This window comes from Protopterus annectens, chromosome 10.part0, assembly GCF_019279795.1.
Source record: "Protopterus annectens isolate FY-2018-M chromosome 10.part0, PAN1.0, whole genome shotgun sequence".
NCBI lineage: Eukaryota > Metazoa > Chordata > Ceratodontiformes > Protopteridae > Protopterus > Protopterus annectens.
The window spans coordinates 1,129,997,906-1,130,021,210 of NC_056744.1; the positions used below are offsets into that span (position 1 = coordinate 1,129,997,906).

Consider the following 23,305-nt stretch of genomic DNA (forward strand, 5'->3'; position numbering starts at 1 on the left):
CTCTTTAACATTTTGTATCAATAACCTATATACTTATTCTCATCAAACTTATCTTATTCAGAATATAGATGACTCAAGGCTCATCTGCTAGCCCACTACAACAACAATCTATAATGCATAATGCTTTCAACTCAGTCAACCTGTGCCACCAAAATCAACTTTTACTTAATCCCAAAAGGACTAAACTATATTATTTTTCGAAAATCTGATGTCAATGCTAAACGTAACTTCCACATTACCTCTTTTAATAATACAGCTATTGAAGTAGTTACCTATACCAATTTGCTTGGAGTCACCGTAGGCGACATCTTAAAGTTTGATCTTCTCATGCAAAACTGCTTAAAAATAAGTAATCAAAAGCTAGGACTACTATACAGAGCAAAAAAACTTCCTTACTTCTAGTAAAATCACTCATCACTCTAGCTAACACTTATCTTTTACCCTCTCTTATTTATGGTTCACCTATTTTGACTAACATCTAGATCTGTCCGAAATCACAACTGGAGAGATGTTGTAATAAAATGGCTAAATTTGCAGCTAACCTGCCACACAAATCTCATCATTGTTCTGCATTACATGCTTTTCACTGGTTAGACCTCCCACATCAACTGGCCTATACTTTATTTTATTTATTTTTATTTATTTATTGCATTTGTTGACCGGGAAAGTCCACTGGGCCTAGGATGAGCCCATTTTCAGTCGAGGCCCTGGGAGAAATGCTCCACAATAATTACATACAAAAACAAATTAAAAACAATGCTGATACATAGAAAAATTAGATATAAGGTTACACACAGGAAAAAAAACAAATATAACAGTGATGTCATTACATTAAGAAATGAAGGTCTTAATCTGTTAGAGAGAAAAAGGTTACTACATAGGATGAAATAATGTGGGAAGTTACTATCACATGGAAGAGAATTATAGTAGAAATGGCAAAGTGTATAAAGTCAGGAAAGAAGGATGCAGAGTTAGTGAGTTAAGAGCTTAAGTATAGATATTTTAGAGTATAGGTTTAGTAGTTGAGAAGTGCAGATATTAGAGTGCAACACAAGTGAAAAGAATGAGTTAGAAGTATGAAGCAGATGATAGAAAGAGACAGGAAGGTATAGACAAGAATGGTGGAGAGTTTATAAAGATTGATAGTAATTGTGGATCTAGAGTGGGAAATCAGGTGTTTGGATTTAATGGTGGGGTACAGAAGCATAGCCAACAAGAGAGAAAATGTACTTTTATGGATTTTTTTAAAGGATTTTTAAAGTATTAATGGATGCAGGATTACTGATAGTTATGAGAGATATAGGAAGATTATTCTTCTAACCTGTAAAGTTCTATATAGGTTCATAGGTTCATAGGTAGGTACTTGGCTATTGGCCCAAGGGCCTACGTAAGCCTAGCCGACAAGGTTCCCTGGCTTACGCCACCCAAGAAAGTTATTTTCCTCTGCCACTATAGGCTCATAGGTAGGTACTAGGCAACCCCTCTACCTGTCCTTCTGTCTCTGTAGTACTTTATCACTATCTCCAAAATTGCCCTCTGCACTCTCAAGACAAAAATCTGCTTGAGATCTATAAACCCAAAAAAAATGTATGGGGCAAAGTTTATACTCACACTGCGTATCTAATCTTTGGAACTATATCCCAAATTCAATCAGAACTATATCTAGTGTCCAGGTATTTAAATCCTCTCTCAAAGAATTTCACATTAATTCATGGCTATGCCCATGCACTACACTTGTATGATCTATATTAATGAATACTTTACATTCTTACTAACATAACCTGTCATCACACTATCTATACCTTTCAGCACCTGCTCTCTTCCCACTCTTAGGGTGGACTTGTATCTTTTTATTTTTATTTCCTAGCATGGCAGACCATACTTCTATACTTTTATATATACTGATTGTCATAGTTAATCATTTTTTATTTTTATTTTTTACATCACTTGTGCTCCCCATGCTTTATTGTATCCTATATATTCCACTATCAAACTGTATCTTTTTATTACATCTGTACTAGTGTGAAAAATCCAGGGGCAGACCACCATGAGATGTCATCTGATGAAGGATGAAAAGCTGAAAGCACTTATTTACAGTTGAGCTCTGTTTTATGTTCACCCTTTAGTTTGTTTTTTATATTAAAAGCTTTGTGATTTTATTTGATTCTTTTGAAAAAAAATCTTTGACATCTCATGGTGGTCTGCTCCTGGATTTTTCACACAGTTTAACTTTTTGCTTTACGGGCGACCTTCAGCAGTGTTTGGGGATTATTTTTCTTCATTTACATCTGTACTAGTGTTTTATTTGATGCTGTTTAACTCACTAGAGCCTATCTCCCCCAGGACTCCACTGAAAATGGATATTTATCACCCAGTCGGACATTCCCAGTAAATAAATGTCAATAAATAAATAAATGCACGTAATATTAAGTGCCTATGGCATGCTTAAAAGCTTTTCAATCTGTACTGGGTTTTGTACATGAAATATCATTAAAGATAATGTTAACATCCTTTTGTCAAATATGACAGATTCAAAGCTTAAACTAGTTAAGCAAAATTCTTAGCTCAGAGGAATGCAAAAATCACTTGTGGAGACTTCCTTGCCTTTTTTCTGCACTAAAGCAAAAAGCTGTTCTTTCTTGGGCTACATTACTAACAATTGTATTATATATATTTTTCTCTCAGTAGTAGTGAAGCTTGCATTTCTTTACTAAATAACAAATTGAAGAAAAAATAAACAATGAGAACTATTTAAATAATAATTCTTACTCCTATTTGACAGGCAGATGATCAGTCAACGCTGTCAGGAGATGAGACTGTAGAAGGTAAGCTAAATGTATAATCTTAGATTTTGTTTAATTTTTTTATTTTTATTTATTTATATATTTATTGGTTGATTGATTGATTGATTTGTGTTGAGGTACACTGTATGCTTCTAGTTTTCTCAGTGGGAAGGTGGTATTTCTGCAAAGTGCAGCACAATATCTGTTAGCCTCAGGTACTTGCCAGGCAGGACAATAAATGGTCTAGAATGAAGCTACGCTGACTTCTATACTAGCATATGACCACTAGTAGAGTTAATTTTGTTGTGTATTATGAGTCATCATTTAATCATAATCTGAACACAACTAGCAATGCAATAATGTTATAACCAACTATTTGCTCTTGCTTTTATCTTTTTCCAAATTAAAAGCTTGCAGATACAGTCTAGATTTATTTGAATGCAATGATTTCAGACTCTGTTCCCCACTAAATGATTTGTGGATTGTATCCACTGAAAATAATGCAGTGAAATCTAATTTACAGAAGCCTTGAGAATTTCTCACACATTTAATCAGAAAATGAAACACATTTTAAACACAACATAAACTGAAAGAATTGCAAGTTTACTCTGTTTTGCAAATTTTATAGCTTGCAGCTAGAACTAATTGTCCGTTAAATGCTCTTTATACCTTACTATCTGGATTATTTCATTATTCTTTTTCTGATGTCTGCACAGTACAACAGTTTTCTGTAAGAATATTGTCCTTATAGTACATTTATGGTATCCTACAGATCAATGTGTGACATTGTTTCAAGTATTTGAATAAGAACAAAGGCACTTTAGACGCTGTTCTGTCAGATGTTCATACAATCCAAAATACTATCTAATGAAATAATTTTGTTGAACATTTATTTAGTCACAATTCAAACTTCTTTTTTATTGTAAGGGAGCAAAGCTTCCAAAACTCCATGCAGGGAGTTGTGCCCCTGCTTGCTAGCAATTAATATAATTGACTGTAGGACCGATGCACCTCATGAGGTAAGGGGAATTTCCCCTTGGCAGCATCTTTCTTTACTATATATCCTATTTTTCTTCCCCTACCAAATCATGAATTACACAAATGCCCTTGTAAAAGAACGTGAAACAGAAACAGCATTTGTTATGACATTCTGGATATATACCCCCACCTATATCGGGTACCCATGTTTATGGCCAAAGTTGTCTATGCAACACCATTAGTCTATATTTGTGTCCACTGTAAAACCCAGAAGCCATGGTTTAGTAAGCTACTTACTGGGCAATGTCCACTTGCCCAGATTGTATTTTGTTGAATTAAACTAACCAATCTGCTAACAATAAATTAAGGATGGGTACGTAAAACATAAGATTGCTGGTGGGATGTGGCTTAAAAATGGATGGCATGATGGCAAGGAGGAGGCTGGCTATGCTATGCATCCAAAAGATAAAGTGGAAGGGCAACATAGTGAAGTCTTGTGGCCTGGGTTCCAGAGTCTCCTGCTCAGAAAAAGGCAAACTAAAAATGGTGTTGGAATCATGGAGACAGTCCTGAAGACAGCGATGGATGTCATCAGAGTCAGTCAGGACCCCTGGGAATCTGACTCCAATGTAAGATGTAGCAATATTCATGGTCTACCCACACGCTCCATACCCGGGCTAGAGCTGTGCAGAGAAAAGGGAATTCAAGTTGCAGTTGTAGCATCGCCTTTATAAAGCTGGGCAAAATTGCAAAAATCAGTTGATATTAATAATGGATTACCTGAATATTAGAAATGGCCATGAGGCTTGCCTGGGTCCACATTTTTGGGGCAACATGAATAATTTAGAAAGGTCTGTTTTGGAATGTTGTTTCACACATGGTTTGATGACAGCTAATATAGCCCTTCAAGATTGAAAGCCACAAGATTACATCAGTTGTAGCTAAAATGCAACATAGGTTGACTTTCTTATAGGTTCATAGGTTCACAGGTTGGTACTAGGCTATCAGCCCTAAGGCCTGTACAAGCCTAGCCATAACAATTCCATGGCTATTTCTTCCCACAATATTTACTTCCTTGGACCCCTATCTAGCAGGGTCACTGACGTGATCCCCAGGGTAAATTTTCTATCTCCAATCCAATCATCAAACTCCTTTTGAAGAGGGCCAAGGAGGTGCTCTGCTTGACATGTATGGGCAGTCTATTCCAGAGTATGGGGAGTCTCTGGATCAGGAACCTATCCCTCCAGCATGTTTTGTTCATTGTGATGACAAGGTTTAGGTCCCTGGAGAGTGTGGCTCTGACGGATTGGGATTTCTTTAAGTGAAACATGTCCAACAGCTCTGGGTTTGACATGACCTTGCATGTTAAGCAGAGATCGCCTCTGAGTAGACGATATGTGACCGAGATTAGCTGGAGTTTTTTTAGTCGGTCAGCATAGGACATCTGCTTTAGGTCTGTGATTCTTTTAGTGAGGTGTTTCTGCGGCCTTTTCAGTTGCTGCAGATGTCTTGTGAGGTACATACCAAATGGGGCATTGTACTCTGATGGGTCTAATGAGGGATGAGCACAGTGGGACAATGACCTCCTTTTTTCTGAATGAAAAGCCCTTAGTGATGAGGTGTGCCACATAGAAGGATTTCCTGACTGTTGTGGCGATGTGGTTATCGAAGGTGATCCTAAGTCTCTTATCACACTTTCGGTGTTTAGTGTACTGCCACCTATGTGGTAATTCATGGCTACATGTTTTTTTCCCAAAGGGGATAACTGTACACTTCTTGGTATTGAGCTTCAGCCCATGGCTCTGGCACCAAGCATCTGTTTCTGTAAGGCCCTTTTGTAGAATATCCACATAATTTGGGGATTCAATAATGGCTCCCAGTTTGCAGTCATCTGCGAACTTTGTTAGCCAGAGTCCCTTATTGTTGGCCTGTACTTCAGAGAAGTAGATGCCAAACAAGAGCGGTCCCAGCACTGAACCCTGAGGTACTTCACTTGTCACTTGTGTGGAGCTGGATTTGGAGTCAGCTACTTTTACAGTGTGGGTTCTGTCAGTAAGCCAGTTGGCAACCCATCGAGTGACGTAGGGATTAATGCCCAGCTTAGTAAGTTTATCTATGATTCCACAGTGGGGGATGGTGTCAAAGGCCTTGGTGAGGTCCAGATAGACTGTGTGCACTGCCTTACCCTCATCCACGGCTCTGGAGAATGATTCAAAGAAGTCAGTCAGGTTCAGAAGACACGATCAGCCCTTCACATGGTAAGAAAGGGTCTCTGCAATGAATCAGAGATTACAAAGTCATCCCTAATGAAATGGTTGCCCTCTAGCATAAACCACTGGTGGAAACATAAAGCTGATAAACTGGAAGATAATGAGTAAAAACAGAGAAGTTCAAAGAAATAAACATGGCCCTATCACCTCAGGAAGTTGTGAGAATACATGAAGCAGAAAAGGAATGGTATCATCTCAAAACAGTATGTATGAAGATAACAGAATAGATTTGCATTCAAGCCAGGTGTAGAACTAAGGTACATAAGGTGGGCTGGTGACAGAATGCAGAAGTCCAGAAAGTTATTAAAAGAAAGAAGGAATACAAGAAGACATTTTAGATTCTAAAGATGGGCCAGACTGTGGCGGAACACTGGTTGGCTAACAAAAAAGTTAAGAAGGTTCCCCTTCTCTGGAAAAGGCTTCTCATCCCAGAAATACAAAAAAATTATACTCATCAGATGCCATTCATAAGGGATGCCAGCAGTTATCTTCTCCCTAGTACAGAGGGTGTCAAGGGCAATAGGAAGAAAACATCACATAGCTTCTTAATGAAGAAAACCCCATAGAAGCTATACTGCTGTGTGCAAAGCCTACAAGGAAAGGGCAGCATAACTCACAGCTGAAGAACTACAAAGCTATATTAAGGAAAATGAAGTCATGGAAAGTGGCAAGTGAAGTCACATTATATATTTTCAAAATTTGGCTGTGTTAAGGGCGAAAGGGCTCCTAAAGGTTCTCATTGTGGTTCAGAGAGATAGATGGATTCTAGTGCCAGTGTGTACAAGAAGAAAAAGGGATATTCAAAACTCCAACCAGTACTGATGTATCAGACTCCTGTCATACTGCCTGAAAGTGCTGGAGAGGGAGATTATTAAATGGATAAACAGAGTTGTAGAAGATTAGAAGATGAATGAGCAGTTCAGTCTCAGAACAGGATATAGTACTGAACTGATTTTTGCAGTGAGTCATATAGTGGAGAAGAAGATGGAGAAGAGGAACAAGTTTAACCGGACACTCCTAAATACAGAAAAAATGTAATGCAAGGTCCCATAAATGTTAATTATGGCAGCTCTGTGGTGGTTTAAAGTCCCAGAAACATTGGTAGAATTAGTAGTGAAGGCTATGTGCAAGGATCCCATGACACAAAAACAAGCAGTGTCCACACTCACAGAGGGGTTCCCAGTGAGACTGAGTATTTATTTGCAGATGATGTGATACTACAAGTAGACTCTGAAAAGGAATGTCAGCAAATGATACAGGACTAGAATGCAAAACTAAAGGCACATGGAATGAAACAGTATAGATAGGGCTGCTGTCTTGGTAACAGATGTAGGAAGTCAGAAGAAGCTGAAATTGAACTAAAATGGAATATAGTGGAACATTTTTTGGGAAGTGAGTTGAGATTAAATGAAATTTGAATGTGGAGGACAAAGCTAAGAACAGGGTTGCAGCAGAAGAATGCAAATAAAACAGTGGTGTGACCAGTGCTTCTGTATGGCAGTGAACCAGCAGGTAATGAAGCTTGAGGTGATGGATATGAAGTGCCTGAGGCAGTTAGCAAGATGTTTAAAGTAGGATAGACGAATAAATGAGGACTTCAGAAGTGAAGCCAAAGTAGCTCAAATTGTAGAGAAGGTCAAATAAAATAGATTGCAGTGGTTTAATCAAAGGTGAAGGGAAGCAAAAGACAACATTGTAAGAAAGATTTGGGAGATACAGGAACAAGGCAAGAGGAGATGAGGATATCCAGTCATGAGATAGATGGACTGCATGAGATAAGGCCTGCAATAGGCAGGTATGACTGTTGAAGAAAGCAGGAAAGGACACTGACTGAAGAGCTGGCAGCAGTTGATACAGTACTTTGATCTCTGTGTAAAATTAGAAAAAAAGGAGGAAGATGAATCTGGTCTAGAAAGCTTTCAAGAACACATTCATTTATTACAATTGGAAATGCCCGCTAAAATTATAAAAAGAGACATTTCCAGGTACACTGTGGGGCTTGTAGAGGCAGTACTGGAACACATAAAAAATCAATGCTGATCTTAATCTTTTTATGCATGCTTTGATTCATCAATGAGGTTATTTCCACCAAGGAATTAATTATCAATTCCCATTTTGAATACTTAAACATAAACAGGTAGCATATGCTGTAATGGTAGAAGAAAGTATTACCCGCTACCTATATGGACATGCTCATCACAATGCTTTTCTGATTTGCCTTCCTTTAACCCTGCATCTTTTGTTCTTCATCCTGCCAATACTGAGGAGGCTGCTACTACCCACAGCAGTGCATTCTACAAAATCAGCATCATCTCCATATAATAATGCCACTACCCTTTAACTGTGAAATGCCCACCTTCTGAAGTTTACTTAAGCCTTTTCTTTCGCACTATTATTGATTGTGTAACAATATACTATTGCACGCTCTCCCTGTTTTGTAACATATTTGTATAAATGAATTTATTTGGCAGATAAAATTTGCTGAAAGTGTCAGGAGTTATGGACTGAAGTTCTGCATATGTGCTACAGTGGACTATACAGTTATCAGTTGACTAGAATGGTTTGTCCTACTCAGACATGGCTATGTTTGGTTGACTGGGTTTATTTGTCTTAGTGAATCCTGAAATGTGAATATTTATTGAATATACTCCTCACTACATGCCAGAAAAAATGTATAGTCCAGTAGCTGGCTGTATCTTCTTACAGATTGCTACTGTGGAAAAATCTGGTGTTCTTGTGTCTTCATGTCTAAGATCTTGTTCATAATATTAGGACTTTGTTTAGAAAAGGCTTCTTTGCCTGAATAACTGGCTGAATTAAGCAGTCAGACCCACTGGTTGGTCATGTGCTCTGTTTATATGGTGTAAGGTGAGGAGAATGCTCAAACCCATTCAAGTGTATAATATGCATTGTGTTAATGCCTTTCCAATAAGTAAGTTTCAAGCTAATTGTGTGAAGTTTTACTCATGCTCAGTAAAAATAATCTAACTTTGTACTTTCCTTATATTGACCTTGTTATGTTTAAGGTTGCCACCCGTCCCGTTGTCAGCGGGACATTCACGGGTTGAGGCCTCTCATCCCGTTTCCCGCAGTCACCAAGCATGGGACTTTAAAAGTCCCGTTTTTCCCCTTTGCGCTTCGCGATCACAATTCAAATCAATTGCCATGGAAAAGCCGAAAATACTTCCGTTTTTTCCACGGCAATGCGGCTACGTCACCACCCGGACCTGCAGTTAGAGGGATTCTCTGCTAGGTCTGGGTGGTAATGCAGCACAGTAATTGGCTGCAGGCATTGGAGGGGACGGGAACTTGTTCTGAAGAGCCCCATAAAGGTCGCAGCTGTAGAGCACTAAGCTCTATAGCAGCTGCGAAAGATCTGATTTCTATCTCCAGCTAGCCAGGATTGAAGCAAGCCAGCCAGACAGCCAGCCAGGATTGAAGCCAGCCAGCCAGCCAGGAAGGAAAGAAAGAAGCCAGCAAGGGAGCCTGCCAGCCAGCCCAGCCAGCCAGGAAAGAAGCAGCAAGGGAGCCTGCCAGCCAGCCCAGCCAGCCAGGAAAGAAGCAGCAAGGGAGCCTGCCTGCCAGCCCAGCCAGCCAGGAAAGAAGCCAGCAAGGGAGCCTGCCAGCCAGCCCAGCCAGCCAGGAAAGAAGCCAGCAAGGGAGCCAGCCAGCCCAGCCACTGCTTGAACAACCAACTAGCCATTTCAGCAGGAAGGAAGCAAGCTAGCCCAGCAATAACTGTGAGTGGTAAGTAGATAATTGCATTTTGTGGCTTTAGTTATTTAAAATGGGAATAGTGTGCTTTATTTAAGTTTTTAATGTTTAGAGGTAGATGGGGATGTAGTATGCAGTATTTAAATCTGTGCAGTGGTTATTTTGAGACTTTTGAGTACTAGTTTAAAATGGGAATATATTGTGGTTTACTTTTTTTAATGTTTAGAGGTAGATGGTGGGTGCAGTTCACAGTATTTAAATCAGTGCAGTGGTTATTTTGATATTTTTGAGTAGTAGTTTTTAAAGATATAAAACCTGAATGTATATGTAATTGTTATTATTCTTGGGGGTATGATTTGGAAGCATTACTTTTAAAAGGCTTAACTGTGTATAGAAGTTGTTTGTTTCTGTTGGGGGGCAGTGAAATATAAATTTAGTGTGACGCATTTCTATTGTCGTAGCTTTTTCTGGGTATTGTCTGTTTGCAGATAGGAAATGTTCGAGCATAGTTTGCACTTTTTTGTATGGAAATGTGCACTATAATGCTGTTTTCAGGAAGTTACGATATACTGTTTAGGTAATTTTTCCTGTTCCTGCAAGTCCATGTCTATGTGGTACAAGTCTACCTTTTGAGGGGTAATGTTAACAGTTGATGTAATTCATTTATTATTCTAGTAGGTACATGTTGCCAATTTGCCGAAGCTGTTTCAAGATTGTTTTCATTTATACTTGTAAATGTGTGCATTTAATTTATTATGCATTTTTAATAAGGTTAAAATGTACTGCTTTGCTTGTAATGTGAATATGGGTGTGTTGCTTTTACTTGGGCCTGTTTATTGCATTGCTGTGCTGGATTAATTGCTATGTTTTGAGGTAAAAGGAGCCCATGGAGTCTGCTGTACATTATAGTTTATGTTACTTCTCTTGCAAGAAGTATTTTTAAAAGTTAAAGTGTTTATGGACTTTTTTCCCGTTTTTTTTTTTTTGTGGATGGATGCTCAGAAGTTAATGCAATGTATTTGAGATTGTGCTAAACCATGTTGTTGTTACAGGGTAGTTTGCGTCTATAAGTAGTAAAGTTTGTATTTTGTGTTTTAGTGATGTCTTCAACATACTTATTTACTGTTTTCATTATAATCCGATTACGACCAGTGCTTCTGTTGGGCATGTTCATTAATAGATCATTGCGCTGTGTAAATTAGTGCCATACATTTCTTAACTGCTGTGGTCAAAAGCTAAATTAGGTCTATGGTATCCACTGTGCATTCTCATTCATTTCACTGTTTTTTGGTTCAGTGAATGTGGTTAACTTTTTTGTCTTGAGGGGTGGGATGAGGTGGGCATGTTCAGTGGTAAAAATAATGCATTTCATTTTCTACAAGCTGTATTAATGTTAGTTTTCAATGGCCAAAATGCCCCCTACATTACCTCATTTACTATTTGACCTTTTTCAAACTGTTTGTAAACTCTTTTTTGCTCCATTCCTCGGTTATTTCGCATGCCAATGTTTTTTCAAGCCAGTTCTTTCACATGCCAATGTTTTTCGAGCCAGTTCTTTTGTGTGCCAATGTTTTTTCAAGCCAGTTCTTTCACATGCCAATGTTTTTCAAGCCATTTCTTTCACATGCCAATGTTTTTTGAGCCAGCTCTTTCATGTGCCAATGTTTTTCAAGCCAGTTCTTTCGCATGCCAATGTTTTTCGAGACAGTTCTTTCGTGTGCCAATGTTTTTTCAAGCCAGTTCTTTCGCATGCCAATGTTTTTCGAGACAGTTCTTTTGTGTGCCAATGTTTTTTCAAGTCAGTTCTTTCGCATGCCAATGTTTTTTGAGACAGTTCTTTTGTGTGCCAATGTTTTTTCAAGCCAGTTCTTTCACATGCCAATGTTTTTCGAGACAGTTCTTTCGTGTGCCAATGTTTTTTCAAGCCAGTTCTTTCACATGCCAATGTTTTTCGAGCCAGTTCTTTTGTGTGCCAATGTTTTTTCAAGCCAGTTCTTTCGCATGCCAATGTTTTTCGAGCCAGTTCTTTCACATGCCAATGTTTTTCGAGCCAGTTCTTTCGTGTGCCAATTAAGCCAGTTCATTTGTGCTGTGCAGCAGTATATTACTGAACCCTACTAACAGTGTTGGTAAATATGTTGCATATCAGGTAAGTACAGATTCAAGCATGAAGAGAGCAGCAGTTTCATCACAGTCAACCAGCAGCAAGAGAATGTGCAAGTGGCAGGACGTTTGGAAAACAGAATTTGACTGGATCAAGAGATGCACTGATGTCAAAGCATTCTGCAGGTACTGCAAAAGAGAATTTCTAGTGACCCACCGTGGAAGAAATGATGTCACACGACATGAAGCAACTGAACAACATAAGACTGCCATTCTTCAAGCTAAATCCACTCACCTGATGACAAAGTGGGCAAGGAACGCAAACCTTGAGGGACCAGAACTTAGAATCATTGCTGCAGAAGCCTCTGAGGTTTTCCATGCTGTTAAGCACAATATTTCGTATAACAGCTTGGACTGTGCAGTAAAGTTGGCCAGCCAGTTGTACAGTGACTCAGACACTGCAAAGAATACTATCTTGTGGCAGAACCAAGGCTGAAGCCATAGTTGAAAATGTTTTGGGACCACACTCATTGGAATGCCTCCTGCATGACCTTCAAAAACCAGGTACTTCATTTGCAATTTCATTAGATGCTTCCAACAAGGGGAACATAAAATTATTTCCCCTTGTTGTGAGGTATTTTTCTAAAGAAGAAGGGGTGGTGAATGGCCTTTTGGACTTCTATGAAGACCCTGATGAATCGGCACAGGCTATTTCACAGCAAATTTCCAACATTATGGAAAGGCATTCCTTGCCCTGGAACCATATTTCAGCTTATGGGGCTGATAATGCCAGTGTGAACTATGGGAAGAAATCTGGTGTGTATACCAGATTAAAACAAAAGTGCCCATCACTCCAGAAAGCTAACTGTGTTGCCCATATCATTCACAATGCAGCCAAAAAAGCTGCAGCACAACTACCATACGATGTGGAAGCATTTGTAATGAGACTTTTCAGCCACTTTTCCGGTTCTGCCACAAGGACCAGAGACTTGAAAGACTTCTTTGAGTTTTGTGGCATGGAATTTGAGAGTCTGTTAAGACATGTGCCAACAAGGTGGCTGTCACTACTCCCAGCCATTGAAAAAGTAGTGAAAAATCTCCCAGTGCTCCAGTCCTATTTCCTCTCTCAGGGAGAAGAGGAGACCTCCCGGCAGATATGGCAGTACTTTTCAGCTAATGAACATGGTGAGAATGAATTGCCTATGCTGCACCAGTACTATATGCACTTTCTCTGTGCTGTTCTTGTTGATTTTAATGAACATATAAGTACATTAGAAAAATCAGCACTTACTGCTATGGAAACTTTTTGTGTAATGGTCTCTCTGAAGCAAAAACTGCAGGCAAGAGCTGAAGGTGCTTTCTTTGGAGGGAAACTTAGGGCACTTATGAGCACATTAGACAGCACTTCTGCTAACAAACTGAAAAGAGACTTCATTGTGTTCTTGGAGACAGCAGTGAAATACCTGGAGCAGTGGTTTGATTATACTGAAAGCAACTACTTGTTTACACTATCTAAATTATCTCTAAATGAGCCCTTTGCCTTCAGTGACTTGCTTAATGTGACCACTGCCCTGAGTCTGCAGGATGTAGATGAAGATTATATTTTTAGGGACTACTTGGCAATTAGGCCCTCTCTCGAACAGTTATGTAACACAAGCTTGACCCCAGGAGAAAAGTGGCTGAAGCTTTTCAAAGAAGGGCCTGAAATGACTACACTCTATCCGGTAATTGCTAGGGTTTTATCTATACCGCCCTCAAACTCATTTGCAGAAAGAGTTTTTTAATTGGTGAAAGGTAAATGGACAGATGTGCAAAACCGATGTAGTGTGGACTTGTTAAAAGCTGAACTAATGATGAGTGTAAATTACTTGATGAAATGTTGTGACTTTTACTCAAATATTGTTTCAAATCGGGCCCTTCTTCAAGCTATAAAATCAAATTCAAAATACACTTTTAAAAAAAAGTGATTTATTGTACTAGGGTGCAGTTCATAATTTTGTGTTTTTCTTTGTTTAGCATTAATTTGCTAGGGTGCATATGTAGTACTAGGGTATGTAGTTTTGTGTTCTTTGCTTTAGCTTTAATTGACAAAAAGTCTTAATTTTATACTTGGCTTGTATGTGGTATGTAGATTTTTTTAAGTTTTCTTTCTGAATAGCAATGGTTGGTTTATGAATTTTACTTTTTAAATAAACAAGTGTCTGTTTAATGAGTAGTGTGTTTTTAATTCCTTTAAAGTTTATTTATTGTTACAACTGATTAGTGTGTGTGCAGTAATAGTTCACTTCATTTAAATGGTTTGAGTTTTCAGTATGCTGTAATGTCACAATGTTGCATCCATAACTAATACTGCATCTCCTTTAACAACTCTGGTGATGTCGTGGTGGGGGTGTGGCCAGTGTCATATTGGCCACACCTCTATCATGTTGACCACACCCCCATGTCCCACTTTGCCTTTGTTAAAAGGTGGCAACCCTGGTTATGTTCCACTCCATTTACTATCCTTCTGACTTCTACTGTTTCCTACAGACAGGGGCGGACTACTACAAGAATTAGACTCTGGCAGCTGAATGGGTGGGGCCAACTTGAAAGGGGTAGGGTTAACTTCACAGGGTGGAGCTATGGTTCAGTTGGATCAACACTGATCCTGTACATAAAATAACTGCTCAATGATTATTGCACATGCTAAATAGTCTACCAAATACTAGACTAAATTGCATTTCAGAGCTAAAAACCTAAAAATCTCTAAACAGTAAAAAGTAGTTGGTCTTGCTTGCATGAAGCTATTAGGAGGACACATGATGTAGTAAAACATACATTGTACTGTATGAGGTAATCTGCATTTTGTACAATGCCAAGTGAAAAGTAAGGAGATTTGGAAATCCCACTGTACTATCTTAATTTCATATTCACAACTCAAGTTCACTCCAATGTCTTATGTGCCAGTGGTTCTGAGAGACACTGACACAGACTTGTACGACAGTTGACTTTACCAAAATATACATTAATCTTGCAAAGGCAGAAGTACAACAGTAAACAGCAGGGCCAGTCAACTAATTTCATTCACAAACAGCCCCCCCCCCCCCCCCAGTCACCGAACAAAAGAATCTGCTTTGGCCCTGCCAAGATTAAATCAACATACTTGCATTAACTTCATTTAGTTGATAAAAACAATCGTCACTACGTATGTGTGCCAGCTCACCTTACACAAATTCACATTTCATTTTATTTTACTTTTGTTTATCCAAGTTTGTCCAACTGTCTTTACTCAAGAAAACCTTTTCAGCATATATCCGGGGAGAAAAGCTCTAACATATTACAAACATTTTTAAACAGACATTCAGTATACGCATGAACAGATATGAAATAGCATACATTAGGAATGACTTATACATTTGATAATTAGATTGCATTCATTTCAAAATGCAGACAACTATTACAGTCTTGCAAAGCAAGAATTACAACAGTAAACAGCAGGGCCAGTTGCTTCATTCACACATAGCCCCAATCCCTATAGCCCACTCCACCCACAGTATCTGATTGAGCTTGTGAGGTTAAAAGACAAAAAAGGATAAAAGACAACACTGTTATTAATGTACACATTTTTTCACATAAACAATAGCCAGCGTTCAGAGCTTGTGGTTGTTCTTACTTCACTCAGATGCACATTACTCTTCCGAAGCAAGTCAGATATGCACCAGTAGGGCCAGTCATTTCATTCACACATACTAAGCATAGCTCCCAGCCCAATTGCCTACCTACAATATTCGCTTTGAGCCTACAAGATTTAAAATAATGAAAAGAAGACAATGATCACATTATTGTATTTCTTTCACATCACCAAGTCAAGAGCTTGCAGGAGATTTTACTTCAGTTCAGTCATACACACTTTAGTCATGCAAGGCTAGAGTTTCAACAACAAAACATTCACACATCCTAATCTATCTTGATTAACCCTGCAAAAAGATCGGGTTAAAAGAAAAACATTCTATCCACGAGTAGCTTCTGAAACACATTGTGTACTTAGTATCTGTTTGACCCCTGCTAGGATATTTTATTAGAAAAAAGACATCCACAGCCAAGCAGCCTCCAAAGCACACCGCCTCCTTAGTATTTGGTTACTGCTGCCACGATATTATGTTAAAAGAAATATATCAACATCCCCTAAAACACATTGCCTCCTAGTCCCAAGTATTTAGTTAACCCCTGCCAGGATATTATATTAAAAAAGAAAGTCATCAACAGCCCCCAAAACACACAGATCCCTGGTATCTGGTTGACCATGCCAGTGTATTTTATTAGAAATAGAAAATCATCATCAACAGTACCCATAATACATTGCCTCCCTAGTATCTGGTTAACACTGCCAGGATATTATATTAAAAAAAAGTCATCAACAGTTCCCAAAACACATAGAACACCTACTAGTATCTGGTTGACCATGCCAGGATATTGTTAGAAAGACATCACAAATAGCCCCCAAAACTCACAGCTCACTGCAAATTCAGCCTTCTACTATCTGTTTGACAGTGCCAGCCTAGAGGCCCAGGATGTCGGAAACAAAAGTTTATATAGGAGACTGCATCACTACACCAAGCTTTAACAAGTATTTGGTCGACCCTGCCAGGAAATAATTATATACAGAAATTGTTTGTTCGACCCTACCAGGAAAAATAAATAAATACAGAAAGTATCTGGTTGACTCTTCCAGGAAAAAAAAAATGTAGAAATTATCTGGTCGACCCTGTCAGGAAAAATAAAAACTGAAAACTAACCGTAAAGTTTAAACATTAATTTCCGATCAGATTGCTGATTTTCTCTCTGTTCACTCAGCTCTTGTCCCTCCACTCTCTCGCTCTCTCCCTCGCAAATAAAGTGCGGAAAGAGAGTAATAGGACTAATATGACATGATAGGCTGCTGACTTCACAGTCCCGTCAGCTTCCTGTTTCTTGCGGGTAAAACCCCAATGACTTCTGGGCATCTTCACTGATGCATGTGGTCTTGCCAGTCTAGACTGTTTTTAAAACAGTCCAGAGAAAAAAGATATTTTTTTTTCTTATTTTTTTAAAGTGGAACTCAAGTAAGCATGCGCCCTGCTCTGAGATCTAAAACCGGTTAGATGAGATTAGGGGGAAAAAAATAACACGCAACCACTTTTTTGTCTGCCACTTCCTTTGAAATAGACTAATAAATTAATAAAAATAAACACATATGAGTATCAGCCATCTAGATACATAGGTGCATATACGACCCACCTCATGCACCAGCCTTGTCAGCTATAAATATTTTCATTTGAATATATCTAATAACACTTTGGATGCATTTGGACCAGAGCCAGATCCAACAGGACCCTAGGCAGAGTAATAGATTGGAATCCCCACAGACCAGCCCCTCCTGCGGCAACCCCATATCCTTACACCCACACAGCAGCCCCCTCCCCAGACATTCCAGTTTTCCATGGCTATTTCTCTCCAGTTACCATAAACACTGTTCAAACCTGTCAGTGTGCATACTGCTTGCTTATTTACTTCTACAATGATTACAGTCATTGAAATAATATGAAATAAAAATAGCACAAACACTGATAGTCATTTGCTAAACAAACAATACAGTCTCACAGTGAAAACAGACTTAGCATAAGCAGTAAACTTCTCTATCCTTGAAACTCACATTCATTGAAACGACATTAAAACCTGCATTCAAAATAAATTGCATCTGGCCAGTGGAGGATTAAATTTACCTTTGGGCTGAATTCAAACCATAAGCTTCTTACACACATTTTTAGGGCCATGCATACATGTATGTGTTCTTTGATTCACCTTCCTGATTGGATTAAATTATATTTCTTGTATAATACACCACTTGTTAGAATGTTTTAAATTTGTAGTTTTGAACATTTTTTCAGTAAGCAATGAAACAAAATGTATGAGCCAATAATGACAAAACTACCCATTTCAGAAAATTTCAACCATAAAAGGCCACTCAGACATCTGTCATTACAATCCACCAATATCAGTCAATAAGCACAATCTCTGAACAACTAAAAGTCATCTGAATAATTACACATTAAAGAGAACTATAACTAATGAAGAGGTTGCTACTGGAAACAACTTTACATTTCAGTGTTTCACCTACAAATTCAGTGCCTGCTGCCTTTAAAGCATTACATTGCCTATGTCACATGAAAAAATTGGTAAGCTAGTAAATTGTAATAGGGAATGAATGACAAACCAACAAGTTCATAGTTACTAGGCATCTCATACAAAGGAGTGCACACTCAGGAGTGCAGAACCCCTACCCCCCTTAAAATGCACCAAATAATCACCAATCAAAAGGGCACTGCAATACCAGCACTCCATCTGCATGGTGTGGGAGCAGAATCCTCAGCCATTTGTACCAAAGGTAACTATTCTACTAACAATGCTTTCAAATTCTACAGTGCAAACAGTGACTGCCATTTCCTAAACAAAACAATTGTACTTTGAAAACAGACTTAGCATGAGCAACAGTAAACTCCTATTCCCTTGAAATTCACAATTTCATGAAAATGCACTGAATCTCATAATTCCCTGAAAATGTACTGAAACTCAGACTCACAATTCTGTCAGCAGTCTGATAGTTGGTGTAGAGGATTCAAGCTCTTCTCTCCACCGAAGCTTACAATTCCTCAGCAGTCTGGTAGTTAGCGTAGAGGATTCGGGCTCTTGTCTCCACTGAAGCTCATAATTCCTTCAGCAGTCTGGTAGTTAGCATAGAGGATTCGGGCTCTTGCCCCCACTGAAGCTCATAATTCCTTCAGAAGTCTGGTAGAGAGGATTTGGGCTCTTGTTTCCGCTGAAGCTCACAGTTCATTCAGCAGTCTGCTAGTTGGCATACAAGATTCAGGCTCATCTCTTGTAACCAAGTTACAGGGTCAAGCCTGATCAGGTTAATTAACTAACCTACCTCTACCCAACTAGAGAATTACATATCAAACCATATCTCCTTACCTCTCAATCTCTTAACACAAGAAATCTGGACAAAGCCTAAAATAATAGGGATGCAATAGCCCAAAATGTAGTTAGATTTTAAATACTGCTCATTTTAACTTAGTAGAATAACAGGATTTGTGTTAGCATGCATTTTCTGAAGGAAATGAAGTCAAACTCATATATATGTCATTATTTAGTGACTTCAGTCCTCCGTGAACCTGCCAGAAAACCATAAAATTTATGATAACTGGACCAAAACTATGATGCTAAATCTGGACAGTTGAGAGGTATTTTAAAAACACACACACCCACACACACACCTACTTTTTTTCACATAGCAAAACACACGCACACACACACACACACACACACACACACACACACACACACACACACACACACACACACACACACACACACACACAAACACACTCTATTTTGCATATTACCAGAATTGTTTGTTTGTCTTTCGGCTTTTTCCCGGTAAGGAGTCGCCAAAGCAGAACTCTGGTCCGCTAATGATTGGCAGTAGATTTTTATGAAACGCCGAGGTGCCAGCTCGAAGCCCAACCTTCAATGAAGGCAAGCCCATTTACACACACATGTCTTTCGAATGTTACCCAACCGCGGGGAGGACATACAGACTCCACACAGAAGGCCCTCCCAAGCCAAGCCGAGAGTCGAACAGGAGAACCTCTTGCTGTGAGATAACAATGCTACCGCCGTACCACAGCGACATTCACATATTACCAGAATTGGTAGTCTAAATTACACACACACACACACACACACACACACACACACACACACAAGCACACAGACACACACACACACACACACACACACACACACACACACACACACACACACACACACACACACACACACACACACACACACAGACACACACTTTCTTATACAGAAATGGAACAGCTAGTTTAAATTACATACACGTGCATAGGTACATACACATTTTCTCTCTCATTCAGAAATTAACGGAACCGCTGTTTTAAATTATACACACACACACACACACACACACACACACACACACACACACACACACACACACACACACACACACACACTCTCACTCACACACTTGCCTTCTCTCTTACCTGAATGGCTATTTTTAAATTCCATGCGCAAGTATGGAATGACTTTACATTCACGTTGGAGTGCATGCGTATGATGCACGCATGGTTCTCCTTAAAGGAGAAGATATTCGAAGAGCACCAGCTCTTCTGCCATTCATCAGAATTGCCAGATGCCCAGTGCACCCCTGCCTGTAGAGAAATTTTGTCAAGTTGAGTATTTTAAGCTTTAGCAAAGAAACTTGCCCCACATTTCTATACCATTTATGAAAGATACCAGCCCATCTGCTGTTGAATCATCCACTGTTTCCAGTATGAAACTTCTTCACCATTCTTTTGTCTTCTTTTTTCATATTGTTAGCTTTCACTTACCATCTAGTCCTTATACCAGGTTCTTCCTACCCTCTTTTTTCATTAACCTCCCTCTTTGCCATTTGACATATTCTCCTCTTTTTACAGTACCTCCCCCATGTTAAAGATCTTCAGTTTTGCTCTTTCACTACTCACCCCCCTGTGACTAATTGGTGCCCACCATTACATCACAGGGAATGGTGCACAGTTGCACACCATTACATCACAGGGAATGTTACACTGTTGCACAATATTACATCGCAGGGAATGTTACACTGTTGCACAACATTACATTGCAGGGAATGTTGCATTGTTGCACACCATTACATCACAGGGAATGTGGCACTGTTGCACACTATTGCAACCACTACATCACAGTGAATGTTGCACTGTTACACACCATTACATCACAGAGAATGTTGCCATACTATTTCAACTTTTATTGAAAGTATTCCCTTTGTATACTTCTAGGCTTCTGCAAAGCCATCTACAGATAACCGTTAATTCTTTAACTACTTGTCCTGGTCTCCTTTGTCATTCAAAAATTAGCTCACTCTTTACTCCTTCACCCTGTCCCCAACTAACTCTGTCCTTCTCACTTTCTGCATTTTTTGCCATATCAAACAGTACTTATTTTTTTTTTCTTTTAAAACATATTGACTCTTACTCCCTCACTCTGTTTTGAATCTGTGTTTCCACAGTCAGGGTTTTATGAGTTCACTTCAGACTTCTAATTGTACTTTCCATTGATGTACCTCACCTATCCTCTATTGAATCATTTTATACAACTTTAATTAATATTTACATTTCTTTTTGCTGACCACATGAGATGTCACAATGTGCTGTACTTTCTAAGCAATTAATATCTTTACATAATGTCTCAGCCTGTAGTGAATATTGCTTATTATTTGACACAGATAACATAACTTGTAGATAAGTTAGCATGTTTCAGCTACTTGGTTCTGATCTGGTATTCTCACTGCATTCCTTTCTAATCATTAAAATCAAAGGAAATCTTTATCCTTATAGAATGTGGTAACTATTCTGCCTTCTTTATAAAATAATTATCTGCTTAGAAAGGTTATTTTTCAAATGTCATGAAATGTTTCATTTCCTACTTATGAAGTCTGTTATGAGATGCATCCTAACTGATGGTGTTAACATATCACTACTCTGCATCTTCTGGCCCTTCCAAATGCTCAGCCATCTAAGTCTTATGAATGGCTTTGTTTAATATTTCTATATGTCTATGAATTAGAAATAAAACTCCTAATACTCAGCTACAGGTCATCATTTACAAAAATGATGTTTTTACAGTAACAGAAACATTACCAAAGCCATTCATTCTTAACAGTGACATTCACAGGGGCAAATATTCAATCTATAGAAAGAACAAATAAGAAAAGCAGCAATTGTCACTGTTTTATTTATGGCAGCATTAATTCTAGCTTGTATGTCAGATGGCCACCAATGTAGCTGGATACATATACTTTTCTAGTAAAACTTAGGGTGGTTGACAACAAGCAGCTAAAAATCTGTTGCCCTTGTGTTTTAGGCAGAATACACTCTCTTGCATTTAGAGTGCTGCAGACATTATCTAAGATTCATTCTATAGAGCAAATTAGCTACCATCAGAGATTACAGTACACAATGGCAGAACATTATCATAAATGATGGTCTTGCTGAGATGGGTCTCACAATACATCTGGTGTTTCTTTTTATTTCCTCATAATACCTGCTCAGCTTATCAATGCAATAAAATTAAAACACTCAAAATATAGCACCTTTTTCAATATTTATAGCATTTGTTTACAATATTTGTATCACATGGAGCATTTAATACTCCAAAATCCATCAACAGGTTAAGTAAGCCAGGAAAAGGCCCACTTCAGATTGCCATCTTCCACCTACTAGCAACATTATAGCCTTGTTATATAACTGGAAGCAAGTAATCACAGTTTAGCACAGCCTTTCAGGATAAAACATTTACTAAATGAATAATATTTCTATTACCTTGTCCCCCAGTAACAAACATTTCAGTTATAAAGCTGTGCCAAAGTATGGTGTGTGTTATGCACTTAAATGCACAAAGAAATGGGCATAAGGTGGCCATGCTGGCTTAAAGCTCAGATTATACACAGAATAAGGATGTTATGAGTTTAATGTCCTTTAACCATCAGCTTCTAGGCATCATGAAGCAAACATGCACAGAAAAGAAATTATGGCAATTTGAGGGAGATGTATTTATACTTTTAAATAAAGTCTCAGTTTCACAAAGTGCACATACATATATGCAATTCTGCTTTATGTGATGAATGTGTTCTAATTTGCATGTTTTGTTTGTTTTGCAGAAGACTTCAGGAAAACAAAGATAATCTTCGTGATTGGTAAGTTCCTAATGTCAAAATGTAGCTCAAGAAATTTACACATTGCCGTATTTGATGTAATTAACGTAATTTGTAAGGTGATTGCTAAAATGACACTCACTTTTTATTTAATTATTGTCTCTAAATCAATGAAATGGGCTTAGGGATCATATAGGTAGTGATGACATTCAGTAACTGCATTTTCAGTGCTGTACAGGATGAAATATTACGTGCTTTGCACTGTTTTAAAAACCTGGATGATAAAAGTTCATTTTCAAAGGTACTTATCTGTGCTTTCATGGTAAGAAATAATTAGAATGTTTTGCCTAGTACAAAAAATTTATGCCAAATTGGGAAACATGCAGTCTGTAGCTGATGAAATAGCTGAAATCTCAGTCATGAATCACTTTTCTGACACTTGGGAATATAGCACTTTTCCACCTTGAATCTCATCACCTCTTCAGTTAAATAACATGGAAAGTTCTGCATGAATTATCACAGACATTTTGTAGTGGTGACATTTTGCATCACAACCATTTCTGAAAACTCAAAAAAAAAATCTGCAGATTGTTAGTAATTTTGTACAAAACATCCAAACTGCAGTGCAGCACGCCAGAGAGTGCAAGAGTGTATGCAATTGCCAGCGATCACAACTTCATCTGTAATGTATACTT

The 23,305-nt window shown here is 38.5% G+C and overlaps 1 protein-coding gene across 1 annotated transcript in view; it reads left to right on the forward strand.

Annotated features, from left to right (window-relative positions):
* Positions 1–23,305, forward strand: part of LOC122814248 (adenylate kinase isoenzyme 5-like) — a 2,798,058-nt gene that overhangs the window by 1,813,484 nt on the left and 961,269 nt on the right. Inside the window, exons 6-7 of the mRNA XM_044086846.1 lie at positions 2,783–2,825; positions 22,617–22,652. Of these exons, the coding sequence (XP_043942781.1) occupies positions 2,783–2,825; positions 22,617–22,652 (79 nt within the window). The remainder of the gene's footprint in view (positions 1–2,782; positions 2,826–22,616; positions 22,653–23,305) is intronic.